The sequence below is a fragment of the Nanorana parkeri genome, unplaced genomic scaffold (genome assembly GCF_000935625.1).
Source record: "Nanorana parkeri isolate BGI_ZX_2015 unplaced genomic scaffold, ASM93562v1 scaffold46, whole genome shotgun sequence".
Taxonomy (NCBI): Eukaryota; Metazoa; Chordata; class Amphibia; order Anura; family Dicroglossidae; genus Nanorana; species Nanorana parkeri.
The window spans coordinates 558,902-583,124 of NW_017306314.1; the positions used below are offsets into that span (position 1 = coordinate 558,902).

At 40.1% G+C, this 24,223-nt stretch overlaps 1 protein-coding gene across 2 annotated transcripts in view; it reads right to left on the minus strand.

Annotated features, from left to right (window-relative positions):
* The window catches only part of GALNT2 (polypeptide N-acetylgalactosaminyltransferase 2), an 89,150-nt gene that overhangs the window by 10,142 nt on the left and 54,785 nt on the right, over nucleotides 1-24,223 (minus strand). For both annotated transcript variants that reach the window (XM_018573277.1, XM_018573270.1), the window contains 6 exons: nucleotides 17,472-17,559; nucleotides 9,556-9,643; nucleotides 9,018-9,121; nucleotides 7,285-7,411; nucleotides 5,257-5,349; nucleotides 3,492-3,575 (listed from right to left, as the gene is read on the minus strand). In XM_018573277.1, the coding sequence (XP_018428779.1) occupies nucleotides 3,492-3,575; nucleotides 5,257-5,349; nucleotides 7,285-7,411; nucleotides 9,018-9,121; nucleotides 9,556-9,643; nucleotides 17,472-17,559 (584 nt within the window). The remainder of the gene's footprint in view (nucleotides 1-3,491; nucleotides 3,576-5,256; nucleotides 5,350-7,284; nucleotides 7,412-9,017; nucleotides 9,122-9,555; nucleotides 9,644-17,471; nucleotides 17,560-24,223) is intronic.

Below are 24,223 nucleotides of genomic sequence, written 5' to 3' on the forward strand. Positions count from 1 at the left end.
GGGAAGTGTGCCAAAAAAAAAAAAAAAAAGCGACCTTTAAGACGCAGCCACTCAGACTATTTCACGGTAAAGCAAACTTTTACAAGTATGCTCATTTAGAGGGATGCAAGAGATGACCTATTGGAAGTTCTCATACACAGAGGCCAGTGTTCTGCAGAAGATTGAATATGGGACTTAAAGGAGAACTATGAGGTGAGTGATTTACACTCATCCTCAATTTAGAGCCAACGTGTGACATTGACACCGTCGTTCGCTCACTTCCTGATCATCTCCCTGCAGAGAGCAGTGACCCGCAGTCACCACTCCCCCCAGGGATTCCCACCCTCCCTTCCCAATCCGCAGGTCTTAACTTGAGGGAAAGACGGGGAGGGGGCAGGCACTCGGGAGGCAGAGCCCGCTGTCAATCAGCCAGCGTGGTGGATCTTGACAGTATTGCCGGGATCCGCCCCAGCTGCAGTGCTCTCAGCATATAGCAGGCAATAGCCCACTATATGCTGAGTTTTGGGTCACCGGAAGACATTAGCATGTCCACCCATGACCCCGAGGAGAACTATGGGGGAAAAATGTTTTGTCCCATAGTTCTCCTTTAACATTAAAAATGAAAGTGTGAATTGACTGGACATAAATTGCATACATTCCCAACATTAAAATATCGTTTTTTATATATTATTATTATACAGGATTTATATAGCGCCAACAGTTTTGTGCCGCGCTTTACAATATAAGGAAGACATTACAATCACAATACAGTTCAAGACAAGATGGTAAGGAGGGCCCTGCCCCTGAGGGCTTACAATCTAAAATATATAGTTTATAATGAAGTTTTTCTATTTTACTAATAAAGATGTATCAAAAACTCCAGCGAAAATTAAAGCAAACTGTAACTATGATGGCCCGGTCTCTGTGCCACGTGATTAAGATAACCACTGCCTTTTTTCTGGTAACAGTTCCACTTTAAATAGAACAATATGCAATATGCAATTTGTTTTAAATAAAATGCACTGCATAAAGTGTACTGCCACCTTTGCACCCAAATTGGGACAACACCTGTTGTACATTTGTTACTCGTTGCTCATTCACATAGCACGACATATAAAATGAAATTGCTGCTAGCATAAAACATGCTCAATTCTTAACCACTTGCTGACCGGGGTGTTACACCCCCTTCCTGGCCAGGCCATTTTTCAGTATTTAACCCTGCAGTACTTTGACTGACATTTATTCTGTCATGTAACGCTGTATTGAGATACATTTTATACAATTTTTTGGGGACACAGAGCTTTATTTTGGTGGTATTTAATCACCACTCTGGATTTTTTATTTTTTACTGAATAACGAAAAATGTACAGAAAAAATTGTGAAAGAAAAACGTTTTCCCTTTATTATGTTATGAAACATTTACGACTACCGAAAAGTTTGGTAAAATATATCCAATTGGCCATAGGCGATGCTTTAAAACCTTTTACTGCTCATCAGTTTACTGTTAACAGTGATTGATGGCCCTAAAATTATTGCTCACACTCTGACCTTTGCGGTGATATGTAACATGTGCGGTGTAATGGGGGCAAACATTGTTTTGACATGTAGGCGCACCCCATGCATGTTCGCAGATGTATTGTTATTAGTCAGGGGGCTAAGAAGCCCCCTATGCGATATAAATTTACAGAGATGGAGACATCAAGGGTCTCCAAGACCCCTTTATGTCACCAAGGGTCCCCCAAAGAAGCTGATGAAGACCCGCTTCATCAGATTCTGTAGCTGGAGAGTGACAGCTGAATGCGGAAGTGATGTACTGTACATCACTTCCGTATCCTGACACCAGAGCGGAGATCAGAGGGAGATTGTGTACTGACCTCCCTGCACAGAGCCGCCATGCCGGTCCCGGGCCCGCACAGAGCACAGGGAACCCAGGATCGCCTTCGGCGGGGGGGTGCATGGAGGAACAACATATAAGCGATCAGGAGGCTCTACAGCCCCCAGATTGCTTGTATGTAAATAGACATTGCTGGCTATGTCAAATTTTGACAGTTTCACGCTCGTGCGCATAAGCAGGCGTGGGCACAGGCACGATTTAAACTGCTCACCCAGGTCTGGAAGGCGCCCGTCTGGCCGTTTATGTATGGCTGGCGGGCAGCAAGTGGTTACAGAAAAGTTTTTCTGTGTACTAAATTTTCCTCTGGAGAGGGTAATGTTTATGCTAATGTACCCTGTCTATACTGTGCTGGCTGATTTCACCATCACTGATAAACTAGATTTGAACACTGTCTGTCCTAACAAAGGGATAAAGATCTAGAAGTATTGTATGTTAATGAGGGGGAGCTTAGTTTGTCCCTAGTCTTTCTACTAGAACAGAGAGTTTCCCATTACTGAGAAGCTTGAAAAGGCCTGTCCTGATATTCAGAGGCCTGTCCAGAGATACCGTAAAAGGTTAAAAAAAAATGTATATATATCAAAAAAAAATATTTGTAGGTATGCTGTGTAAATAGGAACCCAAAGATATAGTCAGGGTTTTCTCAATTTTGCCTGCGAAAGTGGAATTAAAATGTAATTGTGAGCTTAAAATATCAGGACAGTCCATACACAAGCAGGCAGAAAATAGGCGGCTTGGTTTCAAGCTGTAAATACCTCATGTAGTACTCCATAACCTTCAGCGACTTATGCCTGAACGTACTCATTCTGAATGACACCATTTAAAATAATAGAAACTGATAGCAAGTTGTTTTTTTATTTCCTTTCTTGGATTATATTGCCAGACGCTTTCTGATTAGCTTCTGAACAGACCAACCATGTAAAGCCCAAATAAGGTCTCACAACCTTTTATTTTTTTCTCTCAGTGATGCTGGGTCCTGCCCTAACACTCCAATGCTGTATGTAGGCAGAGCTGAAAAAAGCCATATCCCTCATCAAAGGCTTACTCAAAAAAGGGGTGCGTCAGATCAGGTCTGTTACTGAACGCAGAGAGCACTAAATTAAGCTGTAGTAGAGGGCTCAGCAACTCCAGCTGTGGTAGAACTACAAGTCCCATGAGGCATTGCAAGACTGACAGTTACAGGCATGTCGGGTTTGTAGTTACGGCACAGCTGGAAAGCCGAAGCTGCCCACCCTTGCTCTAGTGCCTATTGAACTACATAATTATATCTAACCATCCAATACATCCCTGCAACAGGAAAGTGGAGGTTAGACAATTAAAATAGGGGTTGAGGCAAGACTATGAAAATGGGGGTTGTTAATATAATGTCTATTGGGCTGAATATTTATTTATAAGACATTACATTTGGCTTTAACAATACTAGGAAAATGCTATAGGCATTTGGTAAGCAACCAAAGCATGGAAAATTATGACAGCCCTGGAACTTGCACCTTAGAAAACAGCCACCAGTTGCTGCTGCGGCAGTACAACTAGAAAATGTTCTGCATTCAGTATTATATAAATCCACTTTAGATTTCCCCATTCAGAAGGAATGACAATCTCACAGGAACAAAAATCTTACCTTAGTTCTGGATATACGTTCTCCAAATACCATTTGAAAGGTTTGCAGCCCAGTTTTTTCTTCAGCTCTGTGCGGCTCTGAATACTATGAAATAATACATGTGACAAGTTATCAAAATGAAAATAGTAAAGCCCAACTGCGGACAAAATGTATTTCATTTTGTATAGAGCAAGGAAGGGTTACAGCCGCTGTCAATTTTTTATTTTCATTGTGTCCCTACTGGGAAGATTTTCCTTCACTTCCTCTCAGTACTGCCTCTCCAAGAGATAAGGGATTACTTCTGACAATGTTTTTTTTCCTGCCTGTGCCTTCCTGTCCCAAAGACAATGGCACCCCCGTTTCCTGAACAGGTGTCACAGGGACGGAAAGTGATGCAAAATCTCCCTAATGAGATCACAGACAGAAAATAAAACCTGAGAAATGTAAACTCTTCCCAATTCTTTCCTAAACAGTGGCTTCTGTGGAATATATTTAACATATTCTGTATAAATAAGGAATCCGGTGTATTGTTACTTAAATGTTGGTGTCCCTTGCGTATTCCAGGTCTGTGCAGTATGTCAGCCTGAAACCACTGCACCTTACTTCTGTAATAAAGAGCGGTCACTGCTGCTCTCTCTCCTTGTGCAGGGTGACTGGTCTTGTATCCACCCCCACCCCTCCACCACCTGTATTTTACTGCAGGCAGTCTGTAATGGGTGGACCTACTTGGTACCTCCCACAGCGCTGATATCTGCAAAGGCAATGTGCAACACGGCGATTATTCAACGGCTACTTTTACAACATAATATCCGGGTTAGCAAAGGCATTTAGGGCTGACAGACAACTGGCTTAAAGCCCTTATTCAGGCAGAAGTGTATTATGATTTTACTCTGAACAGTCTAAGGTTGTTTAGTGGTGTACCCCAAGCTTTAGTGTTGGCACCCCAACTTTTGAACCTATTAATAAATGTTTTAGAGTTTGGAATTAAAAGTACCATTTGTGTGTTTGCAGATGACACTACGCTATTTTGTGGACTAAAAGTCCTTACAAGAGGTGTCAAGCTTACAAGTAAACCTGATTGCACTGTGTGACTGGGCTAAATAGCGTGGATGGAGGAACATTCTATATTTATTTTTCATTCACCCCGCAGACTGAACAAACCCCCCCCTCCCAAATAATTATATATATATATACACACACACACACACACACACACACACACACAACTATACATACAGTGTATGCCCTACTTAAGACATAGAAATGTGAAATAGACTCCCTCAGAAACCACTCCGAGCCAGATCCGCAATAAAAAGCTGGATGCATTCCTAAATGCACAGAATATAATTGGATATTAGCATTTAAAAGCAACACCAGAAATTGTTGATCCAGGGAACATCCTACTGACGTACGGGATCAGGAGGGATTGTTCCCTCCCTGTTCCATTCTTTATAAGGGTTTTTTCCCCACTTATGCTGGATCAACTGCTGGGGTTTATATTTCTATTAGTTGAACTTGATAGTTTCTTTTTTAAACCGGTGTAAAAATGACAATCTTGCAGTGTGATTACCGGGAGAGAGAAGACTAAGGAAATGCGCTCTCCTGCCTGTTGCTGACTGATGGCATGATCTTAGCAAAGGTAGAATCACTTGAGCTCAAGAAATGCTTTTTGGTTGTAAAAATTATACCGATGCTGAATATTGTGACAGAAATGTATCGATACAGATTCGTCAAGGCCTGACAGGTCTGCGTTAATTAAATGAGATGAGCCAAAGTGCATACTTACTTTCCAAAAGGTACATTTCTAGCAGAGGGTACAGCTGCATAGTAAAAATTCTTGTATTCATCCATCCAAACCTCTGCTGCCCTGCGTGTATTCCTGAAATTAGAAAGCACAGTTACTACAAGATGTCCCTGAGGGAGATGTTTAACGGACCCTGTGTTTAAGTGACCCTGTAACTACATGAAAGAAGAATGACCTGTGCAAGAAGAGGCTCTATACCTTTTCAGTGGCCCATGTGTTGAAGCACTGCCGTGCTGCAGTTTCTCGGCCACTGGAAGTATTTGACCCTTTAGATGAGTCAAAAATTGGCTTCCCCTGCTTTACGCTGTGCTGCCTCCTAGAGACTCCTATGTCCTCCAGTAAACCGCAAGTGTGGAATACATCTAGCGCAGTGGTTCTCAACTCATGGGTCGCGACCCAAAAGTGGGTCGCGAGCCCAATTGCCGCAACGTTCCACACACAGGATACCCAAAAAAGTATTTCTTCTTTCAGTTTTGACCTTGTAGTGACAGGGCCACTTTAATGCTACAGCTATAATTCAAGCTCACACTACTATTAAAAACACAAACATTTGTGGGAAAAGGGAACCTTTAAGTATCCTTTTAGTTTATGCATGTGCACAATAATAAAAATATAATAATAATGTTTACAAATATCAAACATTTTTTTTTGCACATATATTTACAGAAAAAAAGTTTACTCAATCAAAATTATTAACGGGCTAGGTATGTAATGATTTTGTTAAGTAGTGGATGCAAAACCAAACATTGTTAGATAGATTTTCTTTTCATGTTGAATGTAGGTCATGTAATATTGCATTTCTGCCACTAGATGGAGCTGAGGAGCAGAGAGAATAAGTACTAATTTGCAAAAGCTGTCCAAATGAGGGGCGGGCAATTACCACTGGCAGGCCCAAAAGAAGGGAATTCAAACCAAATAAAAGAGAAGCCCTTGTAAGACAGCGGACTCTGCTAACAACTAAGGGAAGGCCACAGAGGATCAACCTGATGCCCCAGACCAGGATAGAAGAAGGTCACCGCTAGAGGGGAATGGCCTCACCTGAAGAACACTGAGCCTGAACCAGCGAAAGGCTGCAAACCAGAAAACCCACTGCAGTTAAGCCAGTGGTGGCGAGAAATTTGAAATTGGCCCAATGGGGCAAACAGTGAGGTAGCTCCTGGGGCTTTAGCCTGAATGGCCTTAAAGAGTCTTCAGAGACAGGGTCACGGCTGGGGCTGTGCCACAGCTCTATACCTAGAAAGTACTCCGCAACTAACGCAGTGCACTCCACTCTAGAACAATGCAGAGCCCAATGCCCGAAGGTCATTGTGGGCTAGCCATGCACATCCAGTCCAGTGAGGTCTGGGTATGGCCTCCAAAGCCAGGATGACGAAACACTGATCTACATAACTGCTATATAGAGACCAGGTCAAGAGTTGTCGGCAGTTTTTTTATTTGCCTAACCTCCATTAGGTGGCAGTATAACCTGTCTATGTGAATTCCTGTCTTTAGTGACCTTACACACACGCACAGTCAAATAGTTACTTTCTAGGCATTCTAAATGACTCTTTCAATGGAATTTCTAGAAACACATACATTAAGGACACAAGTAAAAGGCAGAAATACAGAACATGGTCTTATTTGGCAGTCATTTGGCTTCACTACCTAGTATCATGCATTTTAAAGAGAAATGTTACCCACCAACTTCTCATCTATCAAAGCAGTTACTTTTAAGGCATGTAACTATTAAGGGTTTTAAAGCCTCAAATGGCTGGAGCCATAGCTGATCAAAGGTGCAGCACCATGCAATAAATACAAACAGAGCATAAAGACTGTAAGGGACAGCAGGTTGTATTTCCGCTTTCACAAGCACACACGTTTTCACATTTCGGACCTTCTGGGATCAAAATAGCAGCCCTGGGGTTTAAACCTCTAAAAACCAGGTCAGTAATGACAGCTCCCAGTTTACTTTCCTCACAAGCTCCCTTTAAGTAATTTATAATGCAAAGAATATGCCAAAGCACGCCTTACCTGGCAAACACTGTTCCACTTCCTCCTGGAAATGTATATGGATGCTGTTTGCGAAATACATGTCCCACTCTACTGCAAGGAATTATCTCCAGACTCCCACCACACTGCCATACCCGGAATGAAATCTCTAATTGATAGCCAAGAGAGAAACATGTTTAGGAAGAACTCAGAACTCAAAAAAATCAGATAATGCCTGGGTTATAATAATTAGTTCATTTGCACCTTAATATATGTTTTTCTATGCCTGTGTTTTCTGCTTCATGATAACCAAAATGAACACTGAACTTTCAAGTCCAATTAGTCCTGAATTCCACTGAAAACTTTTAAAACTGAAAGTTTTGCCTAAATACATGTCTACATAAGAAGGTGGCAGTGACTCTTAAAATGTATTTTTGGGGATGAATTTTTTTATTTCATGGCCAAGGTCTTGCCAACTGTCATTTGCATGTCTGATGAGACTGCCTCGGTGGCTAGTAAAGCATTCCTTTTAACTAAGAGGGGGTAGCAGTTGGTAGAGTGCCATGAAGTCAGGAGATTTTAGGCACCGATAGCAAAGTTAAACTAAAGCAGGTGTTTTACCCTGCATCTAAATCACTTCTAAGGTCAACTTCTTTGTTAGACCTCCGCAGCACCATGAAAAAATGTAGAATTCCCAAAAAACACCTACACACAGACTTCTGTCCATGGCGCCTAGGGAAAGGTGAGATCACTGGCCTTCCAATGAGACCTCAAATCTAACAAGACGCTTCTTCATTGTGTTAGAGCGTCTTCTTGTGAGTTTTTAGATCATTAGATTTTGCCAGGATCTATCTGGAAGGCCATCACATCACTCTTGCCCAGGTGCTGCAGACGGAAGCCAAGGTGAGGTCTAAGGGAACACAGCTCAGAGAATATTACAGCAAACTGCTAACAGCACTTATGCCTACATGTTCCAAGTTCTCCAGTGTGCTCTACCAAATGAAGTTGTGGAATGACAAGCAACAGAAAAGACTGCAAGGGCTCATTTGTAACAAAGGCAATTGGAATGGCATGCAATATCACATGCCGGGAAATACACACTGGGGATATTTATCAAAACAATCTCATTTGTTTGCATTTGCTAATCTGTTGATTCTTTTATCTATGATGCAATTTAAGGACAGATTTACTTTCTGTATGCATTTGCATAACAATGTAGCAGCTATGAAAATAAACCTAACTGCATGTGTTTAAAAAACTGCTCCTTAGGACTTCCAAGGTATGCGGTTAAATCTCACCACTGAAAAAGTACTTATAGTTGTGGCACAACAGAGAAAAGAGACAATCACTATTTTCCCACACTATCATGCAAGACAAAAACTGTCGCTATTCAATTATATCATCTTCGATTTGTACAGCAGTACATTGTTCTGGTAAGAATGGGTCCCATCACTGGGAATGGATGCAGTAAGAAGTCAGCCTGTGTTACAAACCTGGCCTAGTGTAAATAAGCCCCAAGACTGTGGGAAGAATGTAACAATTGAATTGTATAGTGATTCTCTGACTTGTTAGGGCTTGTGCATCGGGCTCTTGTTTGCTTCAAATTAGTTTTGCATGCTAATAAAAAGGTCTAGGTTGATGCAAAATCCACTTGAAGCAGGTAAAAATCCAAGTCAGAAGGAGGTCAATTGCAGGTAAAATGGATTCTAAATGATCTCAGAAGCATCTCAAACTGACGCCATGAACATGGCCATCTACAGCCATACCATACATACCTAAATTTTCACCTCCCCAAACATCCATCATCATATCATACTTTCCCAGCTCTTCAAAGTATGACTTGTCCATTACAAACAGCCCTCCAGCAATCATTGGGGTTCTGGAAAGAAATCGTGAAAATATACAGTAAGAATTCAAAGGACTAAAAATGGTTTACTCAGAATTCAATGAATAAAGCAGAATATCTATCTATCGATAGATATTTATATATATATCTCAAGGAAGGTAAAGGATTGTTAGAGGACTCCATCAGCACATGTATGTGGCTAATAAACATCTAATCTTGCTGTGTCCTTTGGTCAACATATGCCAAGGCTCCAGAATAAATAATCTCATCATGAGCCTTAAACATACAATAGGAACTGCAAATTTTGGAAATGGCAAAAATATTGAATATACGCAGTCCGCATGCAATCCTTCCCCCCCGGTGTGTGTAAAAACTATTTCTGTACAAATATACACGAGAGATGCATACACAAATTTAATTTCTATAATTCTTTATATACTAACAGGGATAACAGAACAAACGCTTACTTGATGGGGGCTACTGGATTTCCTTGTCTTGCTCTCCTTTGTTCTGGTGTCATATAGTCCCACTTGAAAACCAGGTTCCAGTCAAATCCTAGCAAAAAAAAAAAAAAGTATGGAATTTAAAAGTTCTGCAGTTCTTTATAGACACAGTAGTATTCACAAACCAGCAATATCACATTCTAATGCATGGGGAAAAATCTGGGTTAGTGGTGTGTGCCCAGAGAAGCACAAGCATGGGGCCTTTTGCTAGGTATCATGACGGGCCAAGTTCTTGAGAAGGAAAAAGGCAAGAATAAAAGGAGGAATTATTTGTAATCTTTAAAGAGACTCTGTTACCTTGCTCATCTTGTCACATCTAAGTATGGAGGAGTAGGTGACCTGCTTCCCCGCCCGTGTCCAGGTTCAGCAACCAATCAACTGATCCAAGCACTGTCAGATGACTGGGGGAGCAACGTCATTGAGGAGCAAAGAGGTGCAGGTAAAGCGACTATAAGGGAGTCAGGGAATGGACTTTGCAGAGACACTGACTTTCCCAGAACTGGACCACGGAGCAATGGAAGAAGGTGGCCTGGTCTGATGAATCACATTTTCTTTTACATCATGTGGATGGCCCGAGTACATGTGTGTTGCTAACCTGGGGAAAAGATGGCACCAAGATGCACTATGGGAAAAAGGAAAGCCGACGGAGGCAGTGTGACGCTTTGGGCAATGTTCTGCTGAGAAACACTAGGTCCAGCCATTCATGTGGATGTTACTTTGACACGTACCATCTGCCTAAACATTGCTGCTGATCAAGTACACCCCTTCATGGAAACTGTATTCCCAGATGGCAGCGGACTGTTTCAGCAGGATAATGTGGTTTGAGCAACACAACGAGTCTGAGGTGTTATCTTTGCCTCCAAATACTCCAGATCTCAATCCAATTGAGCATCTGTGGGATGTGCTAGAAAAACAATACTGATCTACGGTGGCCACAACCTCTCAACGTATAGTACTTAAAGGATCCTAGTGGCAACCGCCACACTGCAAAAATGGTTCAAGAATGGTTTAAGCAACACAACAACAGGTTTGAGGTGTTGAGTTAGTTTCCAAATTCTCCAGATATCAGTCCATTCGAGCATCTGTGGGATGTGCTGGAAAAACAAGTCAGCTCTATGGAGGCCCCACCTCGCCACTTACAGGAATTAAAGGATCTGCTACTGATGGCTTGGTGCAAGAGAGCACAGCATAGCTTCAGAGGTCTAGTGGAGTCCATGCCTCAATGAGTGAGGGCTGCTTAGGTGGCAAAAGGGGGACCTACTCTATATTAGGTGGTCATGACTGATCAGTGTGTATAATATATATATATATTAGGGCTGTTACTGATTAAAATTTTCGTGTTGGATTAGTGTGATCCTACTTCATTTTATTACTTCATTGCTGTGCAGTATGTGTATAGGCCACTGTAGTTGGATCTGTATGTGCGTTATAATTAAATCAAAATTAATCGATTAATCGAACACGAAAATTTTAATCAGTAACAGCCCTAATATATATATACATACATATATATATACATACATATATACACACACACACACACACACACACACCTGTTCTGAGCTTTATCGTGTGACAATTCTGACCTACCATATTAAATTGCCAGGCTGCCTCTGGAGTTGCTGACCCAGAGCAAGCAAACCGCAAGTGAAGTAAAATGTGTGCTTGTTCCGAGTAAGCATGATGGCCAAACAGCAATGGCAACCTGCTACAGTACAAGTTTCCTTAAAAAATAATAAATGCACACTACTCCATAAATGAAAAATGTGCATTTATTTTTTTGCATAGAAGCCAGTAAAGCATTGCAACAAGATCTTGAAACATGATCTTGGTCTTTAACTCTACTTATGGATTTTAAAACTGGATGTCATCACAACTCTTGAACCAGTTCTACTACATATCTAGGAAAAATCACAGAAAAGTGATGATTATACATCTTAACCGAAAGTGTATGAAAAGCAAACACACTCCAAGCTCTCAAATGTGATCTACTGAAGGAAAGTGTGCAGTGTCATGCAGTGGGAAAGACTGAAGCGTGTGAGACTTGGGGATGGCCCGACTGCTGTTACTGTATATTCTCCATGGATGCTTACAGCATTGACTAAAGCTTTCTAGTGACCTCACCATCTGCCATCTGGTTTTATTAGTAACAGGAGATAAATGGGGAGGGTAGGGGGTTCTGTGTCTGGGCAGGCATGAACAGTTGCAGTGTCACTTTCCCTACCCCCTCCATGTTTTCTGCCAGCTTGGTATTTATTTATTTATACAGAGATATGATCTTGTGTAGCACTGCAAAGTGTAACCGATATAACAAAGAACGGTAGGACAGGTAATACAATACATAAAATGTTCCAAAGGCTTGTAAACACAGTTTAGCAAAACATAGGAAAATGAGATAAGGGAAAGAAAACCATTCAGTTCACTTTTTTTTTTTAGGCTGTGTTTCCTTTATTTTCTCTTAGTGATCCTGCCAATAACACTTCCTTTCTAAGGGTGACAATGCTTGCTCACTCTACTGTATCTATGGAGGATGCAGCATAGTCACCCCAGGCTGCTCTCCTGATTTGGACTATAAACCGACCTCCCCACCTCATCATCTCCATTACATGGGGGGGACCTGTCTGAGAGATGACAGAAAACATTGTTTGATATGCAGCTTATCGCATGGGAAGTTTGGACACTGGATTTCTGGAAGGATCAACATACAGTATATTTTTCTTATACTTGCAGAAAGTATACTTAGATGTGGTGGCTGCATTAGTTTTCTTTTTGCACACTAAAGACTGTTACACTATAAAATATTACACTAAAGACCGTCACACTATAAAATATTACATCTTTGTACTTGAGTTTCAATATGCTTTAAAGAAGAACTCCAGGAAACACGGGGAGAAGTGAATTGGGTACAGACACCTGGCTCATCCGACACATGCAAGCTAATAACAAAGATCTACATTTCACCCCAGAGGTGTTCAGGAACAATTGCAATAGTTAGTCATATTAAAGTCAAAAGGTTTTTTTTAAAGCAATTTTCAAATGCTTTAAATCACTTACAGTGGACTCTACTTCTTGACAATTAAAAATGTAGCTTTCTGCAGAGTTAGCTGGTTTCCTGTTTTAAGGGGGGCTCACTTCCCTTGCAGGGTAGTATAGAGTCACTCTTGTGTGTGCGCCAGTAAGCTGTGTGTCTCCACAAACACAGGCACAGTGAGGCAAGTCACCCCCCTGCTCCCTGCCTCTTCCTTCTCCAAGCTAGTAAATGGACAGCTGCTGGAGACTGTGTTGTCCCTTGTGAGCTTGTATAGAACAAGTTGAGGGATGCGGAGCTGAGAGAGTTGGAGCCAGCTACACTTTTGCTGGACAATGTATATTTGTTTCATCTGGATTCATTATTGGGAAAAAGTTTGAAAGTTGAAGGCTACTTTAACTCAAAGTTTTCAACAGCAGCTGTACTTTTCAATGCAAAGCAAGAGGGATTTATGGTTCAGGTGACCAATACTAACATTTTTTAGGTGTAATGGATAAAAAGCAACATTTTAAAACCTGGCATATACAGTACATACTCAAGAACAATCAACAGGCAGGCTGCATTCTGCTGCAAAGAAGCTGTGTATTGATTTTTGTAGGCGACACATTCACATGATACTGGTTCTTACACCGGAGTCAAAAGGGCTAAAATAATAGGTTTTTAAAAATAACTGTCCCTGAAAAATATGCTGCACTTGCTCCTGTACTTTATTATATTGACATCTTTAGGTAATTTAAAGTGAAGGTATCTAATGTCATGATCAAGCAACATACCCATAGGTCTATGCAACACCTTAAAACATCGTTATCGTTATTTGGACAATATTAATAAGGTGACTACATGGGAAACCAGTGCACGCATGATTACTTGCTCTTGCAACTGAGACACTTATGTTTCCAAGAACTGGAGATCAGGGTGTTAACCCATTGACACAGAAAATATCCTCATATGCAGATAATACGATCCTTTAATTGGATGTGCCTGGTGAGTTACAATTTGAAAGTTGTGGATGTTCAGACATTTCTCTAGTTTACAGGTCAGTTTGAATCCTCTTCTCCTGCGGCTTTCTCGCTGATAGCATCCTTGTTTCATTGTCTCTTGTCGTTATCAGCCTTATGTGGGGAGGTTTTGTACAGCTAGAGAGAATCTACATGGCAGTTTAGGTTTGAAACTGGCCACAACCAGCTTTATTGCATTTTCAGCATGAACAACTGCGTCATGAAACACAAAAATAAAATCAATCCTAGTGTGTTTCTGGACCTTATGCCCAACTCAACAGAGCAAAATATGTTTCTACTTATAAGGTAGTAGGCTTTCCATAACTGATCTCCAAGTTTCCCAATTGCTAAGAGACCCTACGTAAACAGCCAGCTCCAAATAAATAAGGGCTGCCACAGTAATAGCATAAATATGCCTTAGTTAGTATTTAGAAAACTGAGTGTTATTCACAAAAGGGTGAAGAGTTTGGAGAAGGCAGGAGAAGTGAACAATCTAGGACAACATAGCCGATTTGGAAAAATTCTCCAATTCAGCTCACTTTCCAAATCAGCTATGTTGTCCTAGATTGTTCACTTCTCCTGCCTTCTCCTGCCTTCTCCAAACTCTTCAGCATTTTGTGAATAGACATGTTAGTCGTGAAATCTATCCTTTCAGCATCAAATGGTTTTCCCCAGTTCTCGTTTCGCACTGTGTTGACTTATTTTAATATACAGGTGTTTAGGTTCACAAAGACTTTATGAAACATGGAATGCTCTAACCAAATTCCACCTTGAGTGGTATGTAGATCATGTAGATCATCCTAAAAGGAGGGCTTTGCCTTTCTTCTTAATGGAACTGGAAGGATCAATTTTTCCGAGGTTGTACTTACAGAAATACCTGCATTTCAGGCGTTTAGTTTTACATTTAGGTTTCTTCAAGGTCTACATGCTCTTATAACTTCCTAGAATGTCCAGATTCAAAAGGATTTTGTTAAATATGGAATGTTGTAGTTAAATCTCACCTTTAGTGGTATGAAGACCATCCTAAGGCTGGTGATACACCTGTCAATGTTTTTCGTTTGACCCCCGAGCTGAACGAAAGAAATTGACGCAATTCCTCCAACAAAATAAGCACGTCTATCGAGGAATCGCCGCTGTTTGCATTGTATTCTGGCAGGTACTGCCGCCACCTGTCAGAATACCCGATCAGAGCCGGCAGCTCATTGGCTGCCGGCTCTGATCGCACAAAGATTTTCCAGCAGGCTCCTTTGATCAGCTGATCGAAGAATTCCATGCTGAAAGGGAGCCGACAGCCCCACACACTGTGCGAATTTCGGCTTGTACATTAAAAACCGACCAAAATTCAGCCAGTGTATGGGCACCTTAAGACTGAGTGCTTTGCTTTCTCATTAATGTGATTGGGATGATCCATTTAAAGCTGCCCACACACCTTACAATTTCTCTGCAGATTTTCTGTGGTCAGATGGAAAAAGTGCAACAGATTGGCTCAGGTGGAGATTACTCCATCCACACAGTTAAGTGTAGATGGAGGAATCTGTTGCACCTTTTCCATCTGACCACAGAAAATCTGCAGATAAATTGTAAGGTGTGTGGGCAGCCTAACAGAGGTTGTGCTCACAGAAATACCTGCATTTCAGGTGTTTCCTATACTGTATCTCTACATACAGATTTTGCCAGTGACTAGATTCTCTTCCTAGGATGTCCAGAAATTTTTTTCTGAAAGTCTCCAAAAAACACTAGGGATCTTCATGTACCATGTTATAGAGGTGTCCTTACCCCACTTAAGTATGCCTTTCTTTTTAAATTGAGTGACTAGAACCATAGATTTGTGGCTAAAACAGCAATTTGTAATTGAGTTTCTGGCAAAAGAGGGTTGCCCACCTAAGGAAATCCATAATCAGCTAAATAATGTTTATGGGGGCGCTGTAGTGGACATAAGCAATGTGCACCAATGGGTGAAAACGTTTCTAGAAGGAAAAAACGAAATTCCACTACAGCGTCCCTATAAACATTCTTGCGCTGATTATGGATTTCCTTTGGTGCACAACCCTCTTTCGCCAGAAAATCAATGACAGCAATAATATATAATTATTCCTCCCCAGAGCAATTGTTCCTATTGGTGAAAACATAACCATGGTCTTGGCACTGACTATACTAGATTCATATGAAAACATTTGTTAATTACTAGTAGACAAAATTATAGTTCAAACCATAGTGGTTTCACATTGCTGTTGCTTTAAGACACTCTCAAGGTGTCAAACTCATTGCACATGTATTTAGTGATTATGGTTTGCCAACTTTGATGTCTTTAAAAGCATCTTTAGCTCTCACAGCTTTTTAGCTTTCGTTGTCACGCATATTCGAGTTCAATTTTACACTCTTTGTTTGGAACTTAGCTTACTCCCTGGAGAAAATCCTACTGTCTGAATCCATGGATAAGGCTGTCAGATCATTTATTAAGCTTATTTACAATCTCATCTAGGCAACCTTGTTACATTCCCTTTTTAGAAAGGCCATTAAGATATACCCAGATTGGATATTAAAAAAAAAAAAAAAAGAAGAAGACAGAAAAGGAAGGAAGGAAGGAAGGAAGGAAGAGCAGGCTGAAAAGATTTGTTTTGAACAGTTATTAGAACAAAAGATTGGCTGCTCATTTTAAAAGTATATATTATGCAAATCAGACAGGTGGCAGCAAACCGCTAAATACTTAAATCGCAATACAGATGTGGGATCTTTTTTCCTGCCTAAGCATTTTAATACTTGTCCACCCAGTTCTGACATTTAAACAGCCCTGCTTAGCTGGCAAACCGCATTACCCTACCTTAGTCACCCATAAAGTTTTGCGTGTTTATCATAAGCATTAAATCAAACCTGTGAGTGTGTAAGTGGATAGAAACTAATAGTTGCATAAGCAGCCACCTCATGCCTTCCCCGAATGCAATGCCTGCAGCTGTGCAGCATATTAGAAGAGCAAATGCATGTTCTACGGGGATGGGGGGGCATTACTGCTATGCAAGCATGTCTCTCTGTACATATACAAAGTCAGAGGGTGGTGGGCAAGGGGAACATCATTACGTTTTACTCCTCTGCAAAAAGATTTCCTTCTGATTTTTGCTATCAAAAAAAAAAAAAAAAGCATCCACCTGACTCTTTCCATTTTTAAAAGAAAGAGCAGTTTGGTTTCTCTTTCATTTTATATTTTGATTATATTTTTTTTTTTGGTTTACAAGTTTTGAGACTGACATTTTACATAATTTTGATTATGTAGCAAAAATAAATAAAAAAGGAGAGAACACAGCAGCATCTTCTCCCTTTAGGGCATTTCGAAGCTGAATTTCATTTTAGCCCAATATAGTCTACAGCATTACATGCTTTTGATTTGGTGAGGCTGCGCATAAGCCGACTGCTGAATAGCTCACTTTCATGAACAGACAGGACAGAAAGTAAACTTAGAGCAACAAAATAATTATTCCACAATAACAATGGATGTTGTAGTTACCTTTACATAAAAATGTTAATGCAAATTAAAGATTATTAAATAGATCTATAAATTAAATGTCCCTGTACGTTACATAGTTACATAGTATTTGAGGTTGAATAAAGACATTAGTCCATCAAGTCCAACCTATTAGGATCTCAACGTTAGGCTCAGTGATCACTCAGAATTGTTACCTGGGAGTGGGTGCAAACTACAAGCATCTTATCTAAGGAACTATTGAGCGCTTGATTTTCAATTGTAACATTGAAGGGAATGCAGGAGATGAAAGACTTTCAGGCTTAGCTTTATCATGACTGCAAATGCAAATATTCATAAAACCAAATTTGAAATCTTCACTATTTAAATTGCTACATACCTCCTTTTAAATCTGCCGATGCCCCAACATACTGAAAGTTGTCCATATTAATCACATCAATTATTGGGGATACAACTCGAGATTTGTCCTAAAATATGTAAAAAAATATATTGAAAAAAATTAGATTAACATTTTTTACATAAGACATTTTGACATTACAACATTGCATGAATAAAATAAAAAAAACACAACAAAACAAATACTAAAATGTACAATAGTACACTTTAAACTCAAAGGAAACAATGGGCTAAATAGAGTGGAATAAATGTAAAAAGGGCCATAATATATCCACGGGGGGGGTCACATCTACAAAATTCTAGGAAAAGGCTTTGTCATTGAACATTTAAAGTGACATTAAACTCAGGAGTTAAATCTTATAAATGTATTCAAGTACCTTAACTATTAACAAAAATTGCCAACGCACCAAGCTCGCTCCCGTGACATACTGTAACTTCAATACAAATTGTCTAACTAAACGTGAGATTGTAGTCCATCAAGGGAGCGAGCTTAGAGTGGTAGCTCCTTTACAACACACACCATGACTTTAGCAATGAGAACATTATTACGCCACCCAACAGTCTTGTTGCTGAAGCTATGTAGACATATGAACAATGAAAGTTCTCCTGAGAACCTTTAAGATTTTGAAAGCTCACACAGTTAAGCTACAAGCGCTTCCTGGAAGTCAATGGTTTCGTAGCCTTCCCTGGAGGCAGCTGGGAGGTATTGGCTACAATATAGGCTCGGGAGGGATGGAAGTACAGAAAAAACAGGATTTCTAGAAAAGATTGTTAGGCATGCAGAGTTGCATGCACCTGTGTTTTTTGGGGAAAGGTCTGCTCTAAGGCTGGGCACACACCTTACAACCATCGCAAGACTTTTGTCTTGCGATGGTTGCAAGGGACTTAAAAAACCGTACGATCTGCCTATCTTGCATAGGCAGATCGTACTTGCGATGATTGCAAGCCACGCCCCCTGAGGGGCGGGCTTCCGATGACCGCAATGCCGAACAGGCAGTGTGCGCTTGCGCACACCGGCCTGTCCGGCTTTTATCTTACGAACATGCTACAGACCCGCCGAACATCGTACGATGCTCGGCGGGTTTTGAAACATGTCCATAAGTTTAAAGTCGTGCGACCTTACAGTAGTAGAGATCGCACGGCGTCCACACACCTTACGATAATCGTACGATCGCGGAATTTCCCGCGATTATCATAAGGTGTGGGGACCTTAAGAAGGAACTGATCAATAGAAAAGAAGTTCTAAATTTACAAATGTTTAGAAAGGCAACCTACTATCGAAACAGGTCGCAAGACCAGGTTGTTTTTTTTTTTTGCAACTTCACTCAAAATAGAAAATATCAAAAGCTTAAGTTTCAATGTATAGAAAAAGATCCATCACACACAAGTAGCTCTACAGCCAAATAGGTAAAGCTGGGTACAGAGGTGTAGAGGTACCATTAGTCAATGTAGAGAAAGGCAGAACGCCATGGACACATAGTGTTTTTTACTCAAAAAGGCACATTACATTTCAGGGCCATGCAGGGCTCATGACATTGTTTTTTTACACCCAGTGTGAACAAGTTCTTCTAGGTAATTAGTAAGGAGATGTAGCATTTGAAAGCATTGGGAATGTTTGAGAGTTCTAATTATTATACTGGAAAAAACACTGTAAAATGGTTGTAAAGAAGTCTTATGTCCTTCACATTAGGTTTACTGATAACTTTATCTTTTAAGTGTGATGGACTTCGCTTTTTTTCTGATGGGGAAAAAAAACACCAGCTTAATCTCCCAGAGAACAAACTGAGATCAAAAGAAGTAAAATCTATTATCTGCTGCATAACCCATGTAAAAGATAATCAAGGCATTGCAGGTTCTTAAAATATATCAACAAAAATTTAATATTTTGCAGTTTACCCGTCCATAGATGTGGTGACTGCATTATTTATTTGATTATCTTCTGCATGCACAAAACAAAACATGTTGATCCTGCTAGAAAACTAGTGTCCTGGTAACTTCTTGTCCACTGAACTGAAATCCTCAGATTGTTATCAGTCTTTCCAGCTTTTTTCTCTAAACTAAAGAGCACAACCCTACTATTTAATGGAGGCAAGGAGAGGAGGAGGTGGTTGAAGTCCAATCCTGCCTAGGGTGTTAACACAGCTACTACTCCATGTACACAGTACAGACAAGTAAAAAAAGAGAAAAATGGTGAGTAAATAAACTAGTACATGTTTTCTCTCTATACTCTGAAAATATGAATGAAAATAATGACTACTAACTAAACCATGGACAGGACACTGTTCCCTAATGAGAAATAGAAGGACATATTCTGCCAATGCATGTAAATCAATGTACCCTAAATGCTCCCAAAAGGGGAAAAAGGTCATCCTCCAAAAACTACATATGGGCTACTTAAAGTTTTGTGAAGAAAGAAATGGAGCCATCCCAACATGCTGGAAAAGCACAGCATACCCAATGAGATGTGGAATCTGAGTAGTTGTGAGAATGCAGGAAAGGGACCATTTCCAAAACACCTGCTGATTTGATCAAGCTCATGACATATTCCAGCTCATCAAAAGCAGCATTGGGCATCCGAAGATAGAGAATATCTAGATAGGCAAATTTCCCCATTTCTCCTAAATATGCCCTTAGAATTTAAGTCAATTGTAGGTAAGGTATCTTTCAATCAACATGCAGTGAATGTCCACTGTATGATTTGAGCAAGTAGTGGGGATCAGTTAAATGGTGGCTCTTTTTTTGCATTGCAATCTTGCCATTGGTATCTTGCCAACTTCTTTTGGTAGCCAACTGTTCTTGTAAAGGCCAATTTAATTATTTAAAAAGTTGTTCATTAAAATACTAGGAATTGCCACTGCAATGGGTGTATTAGCAAAATGGTATGCAGATCTTCTCTGTAGAGAAGAAAGTGCTCACCTTGTGTTTAATTTTGGATAGAGTAGGGAAGGGTTTATTTTTGCTGTCTTTGTACAATTGTGGAAATTTCCCTTCACTTCCTGTTCTGGAAACACAACAAAGTTTAAAAGGAAAACTTCCAAAGCGAGAGGAATTCCCCAGTTAGACAGTTGTACCTGAAACAACTGTTCACGTCGGAAGATTTCTGAAATCCCAGCTATGTTCATCCTATGGGCCTGTGCGGATGGCTTTTATTCACTTCAATCGGGTTTTGCATTCCCAGTCTATGGGAATACAAAACCCACTTGAAGCAGGTCAAATGCAGCATTAATGAATTTTGAGTGGTATCAAAAGGGCCTCAAACTCATGACACACAGCCAAAGTCACAATTAATGGTCTACATTTTATAGACTCATCACAATCAAGCAATCTGAAAACACCACATTGACTATTACTACTATCACTACACAAGTCATACACAGAGGCCAAGTAGTATTTATCAGTTATCAAAGGCAATCTGACAAATAAGCCAGGATTGGTAATGCTATTAATAAAATCATGTAACAGGATCATCTATGCAAATCTTCTAATCTTCTCTAGTACAGCTGGCTGTCAGAGACAATTAGCATTAAATAAAGGCTTGGATAATGGCTGAAAGAAACTAGTTTATGATGTACACACATAAGATGTAGAATACAAAAACAGATAGCTTTACTGGGAAACAAATTATTTTATAGGTTTGCCAAGTGCTAATTAAATTCAAATGTGCAAGATGACGAACAGATGTCTACAGCACCTGATATTACTAATCAAATTCACCTATGAGATTATGAATGAGAATACATACCAGTGAGTAGACATTATATCCCATTAGAGCTAGAAACTGGGCACTGCATACCTTTTATAAGTATAACTGGATTCTTATTATCAACAGTAGAACATGTAGGAATTCACATGGCTGAAAGTCTAAGAGGCATCTGGCCTCCAGCAGAAATACCAGCTTGTGGCTGTATTCCTGTGCCCTGGCCTTTGGACTCTGCACATTGGCAACAGCTAATATTACAGACAGGCAACCAAAACAAAAGTACCAAACATGACAGGCATCTCTCAATTTCAAGAAACAAGTAAGGGTGGTGGGCAAGTGAAGGTTGGGGTCAAGTAACAAACCACAACTGCACACAAAAAGCACTACGACGGCTGGGGCAGATTTCAAACAAAAATAATGAAGAAAACAGACAGAGCAAAGAACAGAGCAAAGAACTCCACAAAGGAGTAATGATATCCCAAGTGTGCTGATCAGAGATGCCATATAATGTCAGAGACAGCAGCATATCAAGGGTGCCTACAGCTTCATAGGTGTATATCTGTAGTGTGAGATATAAGGTGCTGCTGCCACTGACTGATGGTCTCGGCACATCTGGAGTGAGATTTGATGAGGTCATGACTGCTGCTTGCTGTTCTTGTTAGGGCCTCTGCCACGAGGAAGCAAAACCCTGCATAATAAGGACATTGATGCTTAAACTAAGAACTCCTTAATTATACCCCACTTAAAGGTCATCAATAAATGATAGAGAAAAATCTCAGATCTTTGATTCTCGAACATCGGTGGGACTAAAGCGGTCAGTTGGACAGGTAGCCAGTTGTTTGCAATGTCAGCTGCCAACGGTAGACATAGATTAAGGTACCTCAGAAGAGGGCATCATGCAGAGGAGCAGTTATCTTCAGATTGTGGGACGCGAGAGGATAAAGGGAATAAAGTGAACCTGTCAGCAATTTGTGTTTTTTTTATTATAATATATATATACATATTTACATACACACACGCACGTACGTACGTACGTACGTACGTACGTACGTACGTACGTAAAGTTGTACTTTACTGTGGGCGGCTGCCCTTCTCTGATGTATGGAATGTTTTGCTGTTCAATGAAGAAATTGAAAAAAAAACCCTAACCCCCCCACACATTTTGCAATAATGTAAAAACAAAAGAAACAAATAAACCATAATACTTCTGTCTTTCCTACTCATCTACACTCCCACACCCCCTCTGGCAGGATTACCAGTATTCCTATCAAGCATCTATCCATATAATCGCAACTTAATGTTGGCATATAATTCTCTATCTGGGGTATCCATATGTTTCAACATTTTTTAACCTCATCATTAATAATTGCCCATAATTTACTGCATACCACATGATCTTTTTTTTTTTAACGTGATATATCTTTGGGATCTCATTCTTCCATGTTTTCCCCAAAATTTGTTTCACGTCTGTAAATATAAATGTTACTAATTTAAATGGAGATAAATGTACAGCCCTATGGTTTTAAAAATCAGTAATGCTTCCCATGGATTCCTCTTAACATTTTGCCCAAAACTGTATATAACAACTGATATACTCCTTTCTACAAGTGTCTTATTTTTGGGCAGTCCCATACTATGTGCAAAAAAAGTTCCTGTTACCATACAACCTCTAAAACAATTAGGAGAGATTCCCCCTTGAAATTTCACCATTTCCTGAGGTACCATATGCCATTGCACGAAGTACTTATAGTTTATCTACTTAGCTGAGCAATAGGCAATGGTATCCCACATCCGAGACCAGTTCTTTGCCTCTACTTTTCCCCATAAATCTCTTTCCAATTGCTCAATATAAACACTTCAAGGGGGAATCTTGCCTCTTCAACAGTATATTATAAACCTACAAAATCGCTCCTTTACCTCTAGGGTTTTAATAACATCTAAGTTTAGAAACCCCTCCTCAGAAGTGTTTCCTAAACCGTACTATTAATAAAACGTCTCATATGGCGGTAATTGAAAAATTCTGAAGCTGGCATCTTGCATCTTTTTTGCAGTTCTCCAAATTGAAGAATTCCTGTTGCTGACACAATCCTTCACCCTTTTTATCCCTACTTTCATCCAGTTTTGAAACATACCCGGCTCCTCCATTCCTGGTATAAGGAGTGGATTTTTAATTAATGTAGCCAGAGGGGCCTGTGGTGACATCAATGTTCCCGAAGTCCCACACCTTCAGTGTATGCTTCAAAACTGGCTTATTTCCTTTCTCTTGGCTGTCGGTCTCCATATTAATGTATCTATTCCTATAGGATGTGATTCTAACCTTTACTATATTTACCCAATGTGGGGTTTCAGATGTAATACAATTTGAGACCAAAGGGAATATTTGTGCTGCATAATATTATACTAACAATTTAGGAATGGACAATGCCCCCTTCTTTCTCAATTGAAAACATATTTTGATATGCACATTTTTTCCCCCTCCCCATATAAAATTTAACAATTGTCTCTGCATCAAGTCCAAAAGCTGCTTGGGAATTGCTATCGGCAACATTCTAAACGCATATAAAATAATCGGCAGCAGGGACATTTTAACTGCTGCAAATCATCCAAGTCCTGATATATGATGCTTCTTCATGCTCCATTCCTCCAACATTTTCTTTATTCGCAGCAAAAACTCATATTCCCAAATACTTCAAGCTTTCTCTCACCCATTGAAAAAGGAACCATGTTTGAAGCTGACTAACCACTTCCTGCTTTTAATTGATGTTCAACACTTTAGACTTACTATGATTAATCTGTGGTCCTGATATACCTTCAAATTCACCCAATAATGTCATTAAATTTGGTAGAAATATTAGGGGGTCAGTCAAGAATATTTAGTTTAGTTCTATCATCTGCATATAATGACATCTTATGTTCATATTCTGCTATTTTTAGCACCCCCTTATCTACACCAGGGATGGCCAAACTCTGGCACTCCAGCTGTTGTGAAACAACAAATCCCATGAAGCATCTCTCTCCGGGAGTCATGTCTGTGG